The following is a 16834-nucleotide window of genomic DNA, read 5'->3' on the forward strand; positions in this document are numbered from 1 at the left end:
ACAGGGCAGGCAGGCCTCTGAGCGAGATCAGGCGGACTTGCTTTCAGGGAGGCTCTTTTGGGTCCAGAAGCCTTCTGCAACTCAAGATCACACTTTAAGTGCCAATTGTGACCCTTCTGTCGGTCTCTTTTTAAGGGGCATGTGCTGCAGCCCCCCACCAAGGGGCCTGACACGTTCCTCTCATGGGTATTTATCTGCTGGGCAATGGGTTTGTGAAGACGGGAGCAAAGAGTTCTTGGGGCTATCCTTCACCCTCTCTCGGCCAGAGCAGCGGGCTTCGGCCCTGGTTAAATTTGCCAGTGCCCTTTGGGAGAAAGCGTCCCCTCCGCAGAGGGGAGAGAGAAATTGCAAGGTCCTCGGCAGCAAAGGAAGCAACAGGAGCACCCAGCTCCCCAGGAATAAATGAGGTTTTCCAGGACCGCTGCTGCTTGGCCGTGCAGAAATTGCCATCTCCTGGGCTGGCGTATGGGGAGAAGTGAATGCAGGGCAGTAAGGTTGGGGGGGTGGGGGGGGGAAGGCCAGGTGCCATCGCTGCCCCTCCCGCAGACTCACCTGTGGAAGCCAGCAAGGTTTTAGCCTCACTTACCCCAGATATCGCCTGGACGTGACCAGTGTCTTCGTCACAAGTTGTGACCCACAGCTGCTGGGTCACAAACCCTTCTTTTTAACACCACCCCCTCCCCCCCCAAACATCCCAGCACTGCCACCGACGACCTTCCAGTCACCTAATCTGAAGCGTGTGAGCTCACCTGTGCTACCTGTCAGGAGTCCAAGAGGCTTCCTGCTGGGATGAAGCGTTGAGAAGGTCAGCTCCGTTGCAGGGAGAATAGAAATCGTTGTGCTACTGGCGCAGCCACCCCAGAGACGTTGGGGTCACTCGGGGCAGCCAAGCTGGGGGGCTGCGGGTTCACCGGGGAGCTGAACGCAAGGCCCAGAGGAGCAAAGGAGAAGCCGATACGATGCCAGCATCAACAAGAAGCAATATTGCCTGGGAACCATCTTCTAGGACAATAAAAAGAGTTAAGCCCTACCCCAACAGGACCCCAGCTTCAGAGAACTCCTTCTACAAATTTTTTCCCGAAAACTAACCTGTGGGAGTGCAGGTGATGTCACCAGGATTTTGTATACACCTTTAGAAAAGCTGTTTGAAGACAAGCAAGCTCGCGGAGTTCCGGACAGCTTACGCCTGCAGCCGGTGGTGAGCTAAGATGACACGTAGAGTAAAGCTCCGCTTACCTTCCAAGGCTTCCACTCAACAAGCTGTACCCCAGCAGAATTAGGTGGAATAATGCTACGTACCCTACGACGTAAGCCATGGCAGATATCGTTTGACAGTGCAAATAAAGTACTGGTATTTCTTTCTGGTTCCCACTAGCTGATGTGAAATATGTTCAGAAACAAATGAAAGCATTTGCACTGTCCGTTTGAAATGGGGACTCTCACAACTTTCCTGATGCCGCAGCCAAGGCACAGCGGCTGTCCAAAGACCAAACACAGGCGTGACAATGAACAGCGGCGTCACCAAGCCAACTTTGGTGCTGTCTCAGGGGAGCGGCCTTCAGGCCGCTACCGCTCCGAGGAGCCGACCTCCACGGCCGGCAGCATGACCGGGTCGGGGACAGGCTCGCACCCCAACCGCCACAAAAGACCACGACAGCTCGACATCAGTTCCTGGCTTTATTGTCACAGACCCCGTTACAGACTCAGGACCATGGCAGCAAAGACGGCATTACTGAGGATGAGCCTTCAGACGTTGTACCCAATCAGGCCGCCCTTGCCTATGATCTCCCCGATGTAAAACCACATCAGCACCTCCGTGGCCACCAGACCGTTCCTCAGTGCTTCCTGGGGGGGAAAAAAAAAAAAAAAGCCACCAGTTAGATAGTTTGCTCCCGCGACAGCTTCCTTCCTCGCTCCTGTAATCAAGCTCCACATACGACCAACGAAGCGCTCAACCAATTCATGAGGCAACAGTTTAAGCAAAAACCCCAAAAGCACAACTGAGCGTTTATTGTGTTCAGCCACGCCCCCCGCAGACCACACCACTAAGATGGCTCTAAAACATTCAATACAGCATCAGTTATCTTTCCTGGTTTCTTACAGCCCTTCCAAAAGATCGTTTCTTAAACCATCTCCGTGGGAAACACGCTAATTTCAAGCCCGAGCGATAAAAGCAGCTGTTCCAGATGGCTGGAGTAAATCAGCCGCCTACTGATACTCTCTTCCGTCAGACAGATAACACCGGGGGCCTGAGGAACACAAGCACAGCCCAGCCCAGGCAGGGAAGTGTTAAGGCAAAGCTGATACAATAAAACGCTTTCAACTCTTGGCCCCTACATTCTTGAGCTTCGAGCCTTGTTGACAGCAGCTCGCTTGTCTACCGAGGCACAAGCAGAGCATTTCAAGCTAGCGTGCCGCTGGTTAAGTCAGGTCTTGGAAAACATTGCACTGAACACCCGTGGCTCAGAGACTACAACTAGCAGGACCTGAAGAGGCTGCAGAATTCGCCTGTTCCTCAGCTTAGCCAGAAAAAACGGGTAAGTTTTTGTAAATACGAAAGTCAGGCACCAAACAAAACACATCTTTGGACCGCCAGGCGTAACAGCAGCCCAGACGACAGAAACCCACTGCAGCAAGCATCGAGTCCCGTGAGGACCAGTCTCACAGTGGGCGGGGGTTTGCAGGGACCGCCGCCTGGATTCATTGCTACGCGGTGGCCGCACAGAGGAGGAGGAGAAAGGAAGGCAGTGTGACCTGGGTGTTCTGTGGGGAGCAGATAGGAGGGAGCGGAAAAGCCTCAGCAAAAAAAAAAATCAGAGCAGTGAGGCAATGGGACAGCTCTCAGGATTTGGGAGAAAAAAGGGGAAGGTCCACCATGAAACAGGCCATGATCTGCAGCAAACAGCCCCACTTAATGGCAGAAACCCACAGAGTGAGAACAAGCTGTCCAGGAACAGAGGATAAAATGGTCACAGTGAGTAACACCAACCTCGACTCACCAAAGAGGCTGCGAGCCTTACCGCGAACCTCATCCGGAGCGGCAGGGATGCTCCGGAACGACGGCAAACCCTCTCTGTGCCCCCTCTCCCTCCCCAACCCACTGCATTTTAACACCCCCCAAAGGTCAGTGTTGGCCCTTGGAAGCAGGCGACAGACGAAGGCGCCCGCGCCGCCCAAACGCCGGCATGCGCCAGCCAACGGATCCGAAGAGCCCCGCAGCCCAGGGCCTCCCGGGCAGAGGCACATGCAGGGAGGTTGCGCCTCTGAACCAGCTCAGGGCCTGCCAGCGGGCTGGAGTCGCAGGGGGCCTGACGCCGCGAGCGGAGCCGGGGCGCTCCAGGGGCGGCACGAAGCCTGCAGGTTAAAGCTCCCCCCCCACACCGCCGAGGCCCTTCCCCTCCGCTCCCACCAGCCCGCCGTTACCCTGACGGTGAGCTGTGCCAGGCGGCCGCTCTGGAAGCTCCTGACCATGGCCTTCATGCTGTCGATGGCCCGGGGGATCTCGGCGGGGGTCGGCGGGGCCAGCTCCACCTTGGCGTAGTACCAGAACGTGGCCAAGCGCGGCTTCGAGTACGCCACGGCGGCTGCCGGGAGAGGGAAAGGGAAGGCAAGGCGTTCATCCCAACGGCAGGCGCCCGCGGGGCCTCCCCGGGCCCGTCCCTCCCGCCGCGCGGCGCGGCCGCCCCTCTGCCCGGGTGGCGCCCCGCTCCCCGCCCCGTCGCTCACCGCTGAGGAGCTGAGGCCCGCGGGCGGCGATGCGCTGCGCCAGCCTCTGCGCCATGCTGCGGGGCCCGAGCTGAATGTCACCCCGCCGCCGCCGCTGCCGCCGCCAGGACCCCGCCGCCGCGGCTGCCCGCGCGCCGCCTGCCGCCCGCGCGCCCGGCAGGCGGCTGCCGCGGGCAGCCCGCAGAGAGGACCCCGGGCCACGTGCGCGGGGCGGGGCGCGGCGCGCAGCCGCCGCGGCCGCCGCTGGTTCGAGACCCGGGCGGCGCTGCTGCCGGCGGCTCGGCCCACGGGGGCCGGACCCACTCGTGCCCAAGCTCCCTGCACCGGGGCAGGTAGCCGGACCCTATCCCTCCGAGCCAAAGCCAAGAGGCTTTTCTACAGCTAGGGCCTCCCTGCTCACAGCCAGACCACCACTGCCCGCTGTAAGGTCATCTCTGTGTTTAATTTCCACTGCCCCTCTGTTCCCACAGACCATTTGGAAAAGAAACGCTGCTCCACATCCGGCATGTACAACGGGGCATAACCGACCACCTCGGCTCCCTTCCTGCATTTAACCCTGTGAGCAGCTGCACAGGCATCGCTCTCCCCTTGAACCGACGGTTACAGAGTTTAAACACAGCAACAGAACAGAGGCAGGTTTTTGGCGTTGCTGGGAAAGAACATGGCCAACACCAAGAGCAAGTAGTCAGAGGGCCGCAACACCAGGCCATGCAGAGGAGGCTGTGGTCTTCCCACGGGGCAGAGGATCGAAGCTGTAGTGCAGTGGAAAGTCTTAGTATTTAAGAATAAGTCTCGAAAGGAAAAGACAGAACAAGGGATGGAAGGGAAGGTCCTAGGAGAGACTCCGGAGGCGGCAGCAATGCACTAAATGCGATCTTGATTAAGGTGGCAAGTTGCACAGATGCTCTGGAGCTCCAGCTGCTACCTCTGCGAGGCATTGATCTTGCCAGTGATTGTAGGTTTAGGGATGAGATCCTGCTTTTCAGTTCAGCGTGTCCTCCAGCTCCTCCTTCTGCTTTTTCCTCTCCGCAAGCCACCGCTGGATCTTCTCTTTAAGCTCTGTGTTTGGTCTGATCTGGTCCATAGTGAGGGGGCTCCGATTGAAAGGATCTGTCTGGTCACTGGAATACAAATCATTGAGGAGATTATTTGGACGGTCCTGGTGCTAGAAATAAAATTAAAATTAAAAAAAGATAAAAATAGGCCAGGAAGACTGTCATGATCTTCTTGCTGTTAAGTGAAGCAAAGGCACCAAGACCAGGTATCACCAGAGAAGCAAAAGATGTCCCCAAAAACTACCAGTCCTGTACCTGAGGAGGTGCCGGGCTATAGTCGAGCGGTCCACAGTGACACGGGAGGAGGGCAGTATCACAGGGTCTGACATCAGAGTGCTCATGATCGGATCCAGGAATTCATCGCAGGCGTCCGCGTATGTCTCCTCCTCCTGCTGCTGGCGGTCTGCAAGAGACTGGTGGGCGCACACTGCTTTTAAAGAGCTGGGAGACAGAGTCTCTAAAAGCCAGGTTTGGTCCTAACCTGTAGCTAAAGCACTTACAGGCCTGCATGGGCAAGGAGCCCTCCCCACTGCCCCACCTGAGCCTCAGAGGAAGCCCCACTCCCAGAAATCCAGCTCCACAGCAAAGACGCAGCGATACACAGAGGGGAAAAGGACGCCAGGAATCAGTTTCACCTTTTTTTTGGGGGGGGGGGGTGGGGGTGGGGGTGGGGTGGGTTTTGAGCTTAAATTCACTCTGCTTCTCACCTTGATCCTCTCAGCCAGGTTACTGAAAGACACTATCATGTTGCCAGGCTTGTTGATTTTCTTCAGAACCCGAACGGTCTGGGCAAAGAGCATCGGTGAATAGGAGCGGCCGTCCTTGGGCACCGTGGCACAGAAGTTTTCTTCATCCCTGGACGACAAGTTTAAAGAGAGCAAAAGTTTAAGAATCCACATTTACCAGGCTGCGAAACACAGTCCGCACAACAGCTGCGTTACTGCAGCACAGAACTCAAAGCGAGAGAAAAGCTTGACTGTAATTAAGTGTTTCTCCCGTGTCCTCTCCAGAGTGACCCAAGGCATGAATGTAACCATGACTGTGCTTAACTTCCATCCCTGCTAGCTGGGTTGCAGCCGACTTCCCTGTGTAATTTAAATTAAGACTGTAACCCAAGAACACAGCACGCTTCCAAAAGGCACACAGTAAGCACACAGAGCCATTCTGTTAGTGCCCTTTGCAGAGGGGAGGCTTCCGCCCCGCGACAGAGGGGGCCACCGGGCTCTGCCAGCCAGGACAACCCCGGGATGGGTCCCGCCACCCCACGTGCCAGCTCTCTCCCTTGTTACCTACCCAAGGTTTAGGTAGATGGTACATATGTCAGACACGAGCTGCTGCGGCTTGAAGTCAAACTCGCTGAAATCCTTGACTTTCAAAGCTCCCATTTTAGGGCCAACGAGGTGTTGTAGAAAATAGTTGAGCATGGAGATGATGCGCTCGGCAAGGAAAGGATGCACAAACAGGGACTTAATTTCTGGAACAGAAACCAGCAGTTCCCTGAGCTCCACAGCAATCCTCTCCCACTCCGACCACCCCGTAAACCAAGTTCGCGCCCGCCTGTTCCCAGGCAGGGCCCTTCTCCGGCTCCCGGCAGCCTGGAGGGGTTGCTCTCCCTACCTGAGGTCAGGAAGGCCAGAGTGCCAATGGTTTCGTTGGACATGATGTTGTGGAAGCGCGCCAGCTGACCGAACATCTGCAGGCTCGACTCCTTCTCACGGCGAGCCTCCTGGGACAGGCTGTCCCATTCGCCACGGTCCTTCTCGATCTGCTGAACTTTAATCTTACTGAGGTACTGCAAAGACATGGCAGGGACGCGCATGGGAGGTAAATGGGTAATGACGGCTAAGCCGGACCCGTTCTGCACTGCTCCGGGCTGACAGAGGCCAATTCGGGATGCGGAAGGTACAACAGAGTGCTTGAAATGGCCTCTCACAGCCACACACAGTTCACAAAACACAGAACATTTGTTTAGGCAGCAAACCGTAGAAAGTCCACAAATGTTCACAACCAGGTGGGCGATATCCACATCACCCGTCTTATCTGCCTGGACGGTCAATTCTACGGCAGGTAAAAGCTCCCCAAAAAAAGCCCTTTCTAGGAGCGACAGGCAGCTCTGAAAGGCGTGGAGAGACAATCACCGTGCACCAGGGACACGCGTTCACCTGGCAGTCGCCTTGTAAACCCAAAGGAGAGCTGCCTGGAGACAAAAGGCCTTTGTTCGGATAAAGCACCTGCGCAAAGGCCAAGGGGATTTGATAATCAAAAACCACAGAGGTTGTTTAAAGCCTGGCTGCGTCCAGATTAGCAACAAGCAGATTTCCTCGCACCTCTCCCAGCATGCCTCATGCTGGATCTGAAAAAGCCCTTTTGTTCCTCTTTGTTCTGACCTGCCTCCCGAGACCAACGGGCGGGAGGAAAATGCCCGGTGTGCAGCGCCCCAGACCCCACCGTCCCTTTGCCTTTACCCCTTCTCCCAGGGCATTGGCCACGCCAGCCTGGAATCGTTTCCTGCAAGTATCTACTGCTCAGATTCACTGGGCAGGACCAGAGCAACTGATGTGGTTCTAGGGACAGAAGGTCACTATTGCAACCCGGCCGTCTCCAAGGGAGCAAGAACTGTTGCTTACGTGACGCCGACAGCGCACGCGCTCAGCCCTACCTGTATGGCTTCATCCAACAGGAAAATGGCATCGTTCATGAGCAAGTTAAGGAAACGCAGGAACAGAGGGGGATTCATTGCCTCCAGGTTCTCTGAGGCGTAATCAGCCAGAGCCTGCAAATAACGAGAGAACTATTAAAGCTCTGGGAACAGTCCCAATGGCAGGACACGGATCCACGCGCTTCACGAAGAGCTGCTTATATACGCGCCTCCCGCCTCACCTTTATGCTCTGCCGGTACGAATCTGTGCCCCACATGTACCTCAGAATGGGATACATGGGACGGCGATAGTTAAACTTCTGTTCAAACTGATGCGGGTCACCTAGACATAAGCAAAAGTTAAAGAGCGTTTCAGGTGGGCAACAGGCACAGGCAGGGGTTGCTAATTCCTGTTCACGGTGTGTTTGAAGTAGAAACCCTGCTCCCGTGCCAAGCAGTGACATCTCGTCACCGATTTCAAAGCAGTACGACAGATCCCACAGCGGAAGACGACAGGCGAGGACGGAGCTGAAAAGCTCGAGCTCCGGAGATCACCCTTTCTAGACAGTCACAGTCAGGCACGAGCCAGAAGTTGGCAAAGACCGATGCTTGGCTGGAATGCCGCCTGCCTAACGCGCCTGAGCGGCTTAACAAAGTGCAAACAGATTCCTTTGTTTTCACCGACGTACTTCAAACCCTGGAGACATGCCCCCTGCAGATGTTACAGAAGGTAGACAACTCTTCCCCTTACCGGTAAACTCTATATCCACAAACACTTTGATAAGCGCCTCGGCAAGATGGGCCGCGTTCTGGTAAGAGCAGAACACTCGCTTGCGATGAAACACGCTCGAGACGAGCGGGTTCTGGGCCTGATCTAAGTGAGGCATCACAGCTTCCAACACCTCTGCCAGCTTGGCTCGCAGATGAGGATTTTTCATCCTGCAAGAGAAAAAACAAAGCAAATCCAGCATGGCATGAGGGCCGGGGTGCGGGGACCGAGCTCCTCAGGAAACGCTCCGGGAGCGGCGCACATCCATGCAGGGGCACCCAGCTGTTGCTGACCGCCTGTAAAACGACCACGGGCCTCCAGTGGCTCCCTCTCAATACCGGAGCCACGGGACGAAGGCGCACGCTCAGTTCAATCTCAGGCAGAGAGGCAAGAGGGTGTGGGAACAGCAAAGCTGCTGCTTCCCTCCCTCCCCAGCAGCGCTCATTGCTCGCAGCCCATGCTTGCTTGTCAGCTGTGGCAAACCTGACTCGTCCCAGCTGTTGACTTCTTGCCCAGCGACCTGCTTCCAATTTACGCTCTAAGCCCAAAGCGCTTTGCCTGCTGTCTAGTACCCGACAGATCACCGAGGTGAGGGTCTAACTCTTTTCCGCTGCACATGTGAGGCAGACACCAAACCACCCGCCCAAGGTCACGCCGTAAGTGTACTGCCAGGAAGAACTACAGCCTCCATCTCCCGGGGCCAGCCCAGGGACGGTGAGTGCTGCCTACCCAGTGAGATCTCCATCTGCTCTTGCCGCCACTGAGAGTTCACTGTATTTACACATGCGAGTACAAACAAACCAACAGCAGAAATGTAGTTTAGGCGGCGGTGTCTTATCAAGAAGATCGATAAAACTACTCAATTCTGTTCAGTGCTCAGTTACCATAGCAGACTTCATAGAGATACTCCAAACAGATCAATCCAAATAGCTTCCTTAAACAAGTACTAAGACGGCTCTAGCTGACACAGCTCTTGCGTAATACGACCGAAGTAGTATTTGGACACCAAATCCCATCCGCGCCTCGTGTGAAGCCCACGTCCTTCAGGCAGGGCCTTGCTCACTGTGCCTCCTGCGGGCAGAATTTAGCTTTTCCAATGAGATCAACCCACTCGCGGCTCAATAAACCAAGCTTCGAGACACCTCTGACAATTTCCACTCGCTTGTTCCTCTCTTGGTGCTCTGTGGATACAGGGCTCGCACCCAGGGCTGCACTTACCTCTCCACATCGCCCATGAAAACAGTAACAAAGTGGAGGACGTGCTCCAGAGAATCGGCAGAAGTCTCCAAGATGTCATCAGCGAAACGCCGCAGGAAAATGAAGAAGTCTCCCAGATTATCGGCAAAGAATTCTGTGAACAGAGATTGCGCATGAGTTCCGCCTCAGGCGGCTCATTTTGCCCTTTTCAAGCCTCCGGCGTCCTCTCCCCTCATCGCCTCGATTCCAACCGAAGTTTCAGGAACTAACTAGCTGCATCAGAACACCGCAGTCGTGAAGGATGCCCAGCCCGATGAGATTGGTAACACAAAGAATTGCCTTCACCTCTCTCAGGAGCCAGATCACGTACAGGGTGAAACCCAGCAGCCGTCTGCCGGCTGCACGCACCGTTACAGAAAAAAAAAAAAAACAACAGGGAAGAGAATCTCTAGATGACAGAAGCCACAGGGAGGGCTTTGTGCATCGGGAGAATAGTAAATCAATACGGTTTTCGGCAAAACTTTGCAACTCGGCTGTGAGTGGGACCTTTAGAAGGTGAGTGGCCATCAATACGCTCAGTACACCCCCTCAGAAAGCCCCAAATTTTAAAGGGGATAGCGACTCTCTTTTCAGAGATGGTATTCTGCGCAAAGAAAGATGCTCTCAGTCGTAGCACCCGTGTCCTGCCCCCCGACAGAAAAGCGCATCCTCGGACAGCTTTCCCAGCGCTCATCTGGATGGCACCACAGTTGTGACATTACAGGTGGCACCTCACCACCTGTAAGGTGAACTCGGAAGTCCCAGGTTTCTTTGGAGCTTCTGACCTCGCTGCTGACCTTTCTGAAGTTGCGGCTGGCCTCGACTACACCTGCTTACACGCTCGGGAACCCTTCTTTTCAAAGGCAGAATGTCCGTTACCCATCTCAGTATAGAGGAAACCCAGGTGCTACAAACATCTTAAGTAGCCGGGCCACGTACGCGTTAACTACTCTAAACGCACTATTACGCGAGTAGCTCTAGACTTGGACCGTTAACTGCGGCAGGCACCCAGACCGACCGCCAGCAGGACAAGCGGCTTCACCTGGCACATAGGCCAACGCGCTGTTTTCCACCTCGGGCAGCGGGAAGGTCAGCTCTAGCGGCTCCGTCCCGTGGTTTCCCACGGCCAGCTGCACGAGCAGAACCGCCATGGACACCTGCAGATTCAGGCAGTTCTGCAGCATCTGCGGCTCCGTCATCGCCGTCTTGGTGGAGAGATAGATGGTCATCAGGCGCTCGAACTGCTCCCTGAGGCTGTCGGCAGCAGGGCTGGAGCTCTGCTGAGCTTCTCGCCACGCTACTTGCAGGCGGTGAAGGCTTTGGTTTATCTTTACCATCTGGTCGTGTAACCTACATGGAAAACAAGGCAAGGAGGGGATGAGACGAGATGTATATACGTTCAGTAGAGAGCACCTAAGGAACAGGGAAGCTAGTGCGTGCTTTTATCCTGTTCCGCCTGTTTCCTGTGGGTAGTCTGCCTGGGGGTCCAGTGACGGGAAGCCTTTCTCCAAAGGCAAGCCAAGGTTTAGGAGGACACCAGACCATGCTGAGGAACTGCAGCGGTCTGCAGAGCAAGCAGCAAAGCCCTCAAAACCGACCAGGAGCCGGCGCAGCTGCGAACCCCTTTAGGTTACCAAGGTCAGGGATCCGGCAAGCCCAAGAGACACCGGCAAGGCAACATTTTCAGTTTCCCAGCAACAAGCCACTTGCATAACTTTTTCGTCTATTTCTACAATTAGAAAATAAACCAGAAGGGGACAGTGCTTTGATCAGCAGTGACCTCACAGTATCCAGGCAACAATCTGCAGAGGGAAGCTGAGGAAAGGAGTGCGTGTTCATGTCCGGAAAATCCTTTCCTGGAAACGGATGGCTACCTTGCGTTTCTGCTTCCTGTTAAATCTGTTTGCTGGGGTGGTTCAGAGAGCTCGCAACGGGCAGGTGCTCTGCTGCCAAGATGCTTTCTAGTAGAGAACCGAGACGCCGGAGGCCCCCTCCCCCGAGCAACCCACAGACACCCAGCACTTGGTTGTTACGCTTCTATAAATAACATGGAGCCTGTAAGACCGCTACCGTTAAGTGTGAGCGCCAACAGACAAAACTTCTGTCCGAAATCAGTCGGCCCTAGGCTCAAACGTCAGTCGAAATGCGCTGCGCAAGACAGCCGGCAGCTCAAGTGGCCTACTCCGTATTCTGAATATTTACTAAAAATTTAGGTGGCCGTACACAGGCGGAAAACAGCACCGGGGGCGATCCGAGAGTAGTTACCTGTGAAATCCCAAGTGAAGGGTGTACTGTGTGAGGACCAGGTTTTCCGTCACCAGATTGTAGCTGCTCGCAAACTCTGGCTCTTGGTCGCTCAGAGCGGGTATCAAGCATGTTTCTTTTTCCAAACCTGGAACGAAAAAAGCATCTCTGCGTCAAGTACTACCCAGCAGCGCTGGTGAGCAGAGGGCTCGAAAAGGGCACCCGCTGAAAACACAAAACAACCGCCGGTGACGCTGGGCAGCGTTTTATTTATTTTCACCTCACCCCCTGCTCCTCTCAAGGGCACATGTTGAGAGGGCACTGCTGGGAGCGGTAAGGAGCTGAAGAGATGCCCTTTCTCGCTCCCTTCCTCCCCCGAGCTTTGGACGCACCTTTGATATGTACATTCTTACTCCTCCTCTCCTCTTCGTTCAGCTCCTTCAGTGCACAGTAAGTAGGGTTGAAGGTTAGCAGCCTGGAAGATTTTGGTTTGCAGAAGGGCTGGCACAGCTTCAGGAGGGCAGCTCCCAAGTTGAGGAAGAAGGCATCTGAGGCGTACATCTGGAAGAAGATCTCCGGCATCTGGTTAGCCCAGATTTTGGTGCGGCCCGCATTCGCGTGGAGGCAGTTCCCCAGCCAGGAGAGAATCCTGTGCTTCGTCTCCGGAGAGAGCTGCAACAGGTTCTTCAGCATCTGGTAGATCTTCTCGTGGAACTGGGCCATAAACTGTTACAGGGAACACAATGCGGTCGAGGGAGTCATTGGCGAGATCGCTCTTTTGCCTCTCCCGTCGTTAACGCTCTCAGAGCTCTCCCGGCTTCTCACCGCATCCTGCTCTTCAGGGGCAGGGGTTTCAAAGTAAACCCCGGCCAAGTCGCCTCTATTAACCACCCGTCCGACACACGCGTTACGAGCGAGTCAAATCCCGAGGCCGGCAGCCAAGAATAATGAGGGACGCACTCAAAAGCATAGTTGAGAGCAAGTTGTTTCCACGGGGAGCAAAACCAAAGTTCTTCATGCGTTTTGGCAGCAACAACGACCCCAAAAGAACACGTGACTGGGAAAGCCCTTCTCTGTGTCCTCTCCTGCACCCGAGGTTACTCCTGTATTTATATCCTGCTTTCCGATGGTTCCCTCCTGAAAGATTCCCCGAGATCCTCCTAGCACCGTTCCCCTGAGGAAGGAAGCTACGTACTTTCAAAATGAGAGAGAATGTTGCCTGTCACCTTCTCTGCTTGGGAGTCAATTGGCATTTTCGTTACAAGACAGGTACTGAAAACTATTTCCTGATGATTACAGCGCCTACGGTAGATTATCCTCACGTAGAGCCTCAAGTTACAGTGCCGGTATCTGTTCCGCAAGTACCATCCTAGCCTTTCCTCGAAGCTCAGACAACTAGCTTGCTCGACACGAAGACTTGGGTTACCACGACCGAAGGAAGCAGACTAAACCATTCGCGTTTTACAGCTGGACAATCCAAAGCAGCTTTGAGACTTGTTTAGTCACAGGCCAGGCTATTAAGGAGCCAGCGGCGGAACTCACGCCCTGACATCGCGTCTCTAACCCTCAGGCAGCGAGAGGCCGCTAAAACACACAGGGAAGCAGTACTGCCACGCTTCAGCCCACCTGATGAACGTTGGATTCCTGCACTTTGATCTCTTGCGGGCTGGATCGGGATGGATTCAGAAAATAGCCGTGGTTCTCCACTACGCCGGGGGTCTTTAACAAGCAGGAGATGTTTAAAATGGCGCCTAGCAAAGTCTTCTGGTACATCTGTCCGTTGCTGGGATCCTTGGGCTGGATGTAGCCTGCAAAAACCTAGGGAACGCAGCGGGACGTACTGACAGTTGTGTAAAATCCCAGCAGAAAACAAAACCACGCTTACGGGTTTGGGACAAGCTATCAGAAAGGAGGAGAGGGGTACGAGTACAGACGCAAGCTGCTGTTGCGCGGTACTGTTGGCTTGACCCCGGCAGATTAGGTCCTATAAACACGCCCCTGCACATAAAACCCATGACCGGAGCTCTTGATCAGGCAGAGGCACCCACCTTTGCTATATCCTTCTGCTTCGTGAAGTAGAGGAGCACATCGAGGTACGTGTACAGCAGGATCTGGCAGAGGTCCAGGTCCTTGATTCTGCCCAAGAGAACGTCAAACACTGGAACCATGACCTCCCCAAACGTCCGCACCTCCTCATCCATCGTTAAGGCTTCTATGACCTCCTCGAGAAACTCCATCATGTCTTCAAAGTCTAGTGAGGGAAGGAAGGCTGTTACTCCCGATACTCCAACAGCCAAATTGAGGTTACACGCCGTGACCTAAACGCAGCCTTCCCTTTCAGCAACGAGGGGAGCCAAAGCTTCACCCGAGTCCACGAGGCTCTTCCCGCGAGCTTAACGCGAAGGGCAGCCTCGCAGCTCTAAGCGAGCGGCGCAACCCCGCCGGACTTACGCGCCCCTCTCAGCGCCTCCAGCATCAGGTCCGCCAGCTGCTCGTACACGTTCTGGTTGACGTAAATCTCCGGGGTGAGGAGGATGGTGCGAGTGTTTGACACGGTCAGGTTCCGGCAGCGCACGGCGAAGGGCAGCAGGTTCTCCGGGACCTTGGTTATCTGCGCAAGGAGAATGAGACAGAACCGGGGCCCTGACATCCGCTTCTGGCCGCTGAAACCTCAGCTTGGTCAGCCCGGACCGGAAAGCTGGGTGACAAAGCTGCCTTCTCCGTCAGAAGCCCCGGCCCACCTCTTCTCTTGCCCTCTGGAAACAGGCGTAGAGGTAGCGCAGAATCTGTCTCTCCCCCGCGTCCCGGTCGGCGGAGAGGTTCTGCGTGCTGGCGGAGGTCATGTAAATCAGGTGGTTTCCAGGCTCCGGCAGCAGCAGGCGGGTGAACAGGGCCTAGGCACCAGCAGAGACAGACGGAAAGCGATGCGGCCCCGGAAGAGAAACAACCCCGCCAGAAAAAGCGGTCCTGTATCACCACGGGCGAGATGGTTTCTGCCCGGCAGAACTCTCTCTACGCCACGTCAATTAAGGGAACACCACGCTGAGAACCCTCAGGCTTGCTCCTTGGCTAAGCAAATTCTCCAGTTCCCTTTTAAGAGCTACAGCACCCCTAACAGAAGTTATTTTCGCTGGAAAACATGCCAGGAATGATTGTCATGCCTGGGAAAGAAGCTAAGCGTGCGCACGAATGCCGATTACAGAGTTTTGTTGGGCGGCGCAAAAGAGAGCGCACTGCTCCGCCGCCAGCAGCAATTCCCTTCCACAACTGCACACGAGCCTTCCCTCACACCCCTTCCAGGCTGACTTTGTTCCCCTCCCCATCCCCAGCTGAGACGCATGGCATCAAACTCCTGCAGCCTCCAGCAGGAGGGGCTCCAAGCAGCAAATCCTAAACCTTTCTCAGCCTCATACCCCAAAAACCCCGTGGCCGTTTCCAGCAAAGCGCCAGCCGGCAGCCCCACGCTACGCTTCAGCGGACGGACTGCCTGCAAGACGCAGCGCGTCTGCGTTACGAGGAAATAAATTCAATTCCTGTTGCCAAAGCAAGCAGAACGCCCTACCTGCTCGACGTTGTCCATGTCCAGCCAGTCCTGGTCGTCCAGGTCCGCCGCCATTTCTTCCAGATAGACGCAGCGCGCTGGGATCCCGTTCCCACTTTTCATGCTGGGGTCACCTGAGAAAGCCACGGAGTGACCCGTGTTTCGCTCAAAGTGACAAAGAGCGTGCCGGCAGGCAGTGAAAGCTCGAGGCCGGGCCCTGCCCGCGGCAGAGGTGCCTGCTGCAAGGCGCTGCGCTGAGGCACGTTCCCTCTCCCGGCGTTCCCGTTCAACTTCAGAGGGCTCTGGCACGCTCTGGCCAGCGCCACGGAGCTTCCCTAGCCTGTAAGGCCCCCGCCCCACCACCCCCGCCCGGCCGCCCTCCTGGCGGAATGAGGGTTCCCAGCGCTCACTGTTGTCGAGGGTGATGAGGAAGATCCTCTGGATCATGTGGTTGATGTTGAGCTGCTCGCACAGCTCCCGCTGCGAGCGGAAGGAGCGGCTGATCTCGGCCACCGAGTAGTCGCAGTCGTCCAGGCTCTCAGAGACGCTGTTGTCGGAGTCATCTTGGCTGACCGAGGTCTCGTCGCCTGTAAAACAGAGCTGCTCAGCGGCCCAGCGGGGGAGGCCTCGCCTCCGCCGGAGGGCCGCCGCCCGCGCCCCCCACCTGTCAGCTGCCGCAGCTGCTGCTTCTGGACGGCGGCGAAGTGCTTGGCGTCGGCGATGGAGCCGAAGAGGGCGGCGAAGGGGTTGCTGGAGATGCTGTTGTTGTTCTCCTGGTCGGTCATCTCCCCTCAGGGCCGCGCCATGCGGGGCAGGCCGGGGCAGGGCTGCGGGGAGAGCCGCCGTCAGGGCCCGGGCCTGCCGGGCAGCGCTCCGCCGGCGCGCGGCGGGCCCGGCCCGCTCGGCGTGAGGGCACCGGCCGGTGCCGCGGCCCTGCTCGGCGCTTACCGGGCCCGCCACCCTCACCTCAGCCGCCGGACAGCACTGCGCGTCACCGCGTCGCACCACAATAGACGTCACGGCCGTGCGCCGGAAACCGGGGCAGCGGGGAGGCGGGCGCTTTTGAAGAACGGCCGGGCGGGCCAGGGAGCGGGCGGGCGGGCGGCAGCGGCCCCTGGCGGCGCGGAGGAGCCAGCGCCCGCCGCTGGCTCTGCAGGGACACGGGCACGGGGACACGGAGACACGGGGACACGGACAGCAGAGTCCTGCGCGGCTCGACGCGTAGCCGCGCGTGTTTGCGTGCTGTCAAACGCAACCCTCTGCGTAGCAGCCGAGTTCGCTTTTGTCCTTCGCACAGCCGCCGCCATTTCAATAAAAACGAGGACAGGCAAATGACGTCATGAATAGCAGTGACATGTAAATTACACCCACGCTACGCGAATCGGACGAGTAATATGCAGATCAACACGGATCTCCTTTGCATATATAAGCACCTGTTTGCAGTTGCGTAAAGATGTTAAACCACGCAAAATTTGTTCGTTTTTTTTTAAGGTTTGCGGGGGGGGGGGGTGGTGGTGGTGGTGTTTGTTTGTGTGAGGTTTTGGGCGTGTCTGTGCATTTACATACACGTGTTCATGAGCTCTAGGTGCACACGCGTGCGGGCGAGCAGGCCACGCAGCCATGGC

The 16834-nt window shown here is 56.2% G+C and overlaps 2 protein-coding genes across 2 annotated transcripts; both read right to left on the reverse strand.

The window, feature by feature from the left end:
• Positions 1-1659: 1659 nt before the first annotated feature.
• ATP5MG (ATP synthase membrane subunit g) lies at positions 1660-3827 on the reverse strand. Its single transcript, XM_082010059.1, has 3 exons — positions 3727-3827; positions 3424-3584; positions 1660-1845 (listed from the first exon to the last, which is right to left on the reverse strand). The coding sequence occupies exons 1-3, from the start codon at positions 3779-3781 to the stop codon at positions 1747-1749; spliced, it is 315 nt and encodes a 104-aa protein (XP_081866185.1). The 5' UTR covers positions 3782-3827; the 3' UTR covers positions 1660-1746.
• An 881-nt stretch (positions 3828-4708) lies between these two features.
• Positions 4709-15994, reverse strand: UBE4A (ubiquitination factor E4A; the record flags this gene model as incomplete). Its single annotated transcript, XM_082009876.1, has 19 exons — positions 4709-4847; positions 5037-5194; positions 5489-5636; positions 6075-6255; positions 6399-6573; positions 7441-7554; positions 7662-7762; positions 8171-8358; positions 9407-9539; positions 10467-10774; positions 11690-11816; positions 12061-12394; positions 13295-13486; positions 13717-13919; positions 14120-14279; positions 14410-14562; positions 15231-15343; positions 15620-15796; positions 15874-15994. 19 exons carry the CDS (start codon positions 15992-15994, stop codon positions 4709-4711), a joined length of 3225 nt encoding a protein of 1074 aa, XP_081866002.1.
• Between the last annotated feature and the right edge of the window lie 840 nt (positions 15995-16834).

Source organism: Phaethon aethereus, assembly GCF_964289735.1.
Source record: "Phaethon aethereus genome assembly, chromosome: 23".
In the NCBI taxonomy this organism is placed as follows: Eukaryota; Metazoa; Chordata; class Aves; order Phaethontiformes; family Phaethontidae; genus Phaethon; species Phaethon aethereus.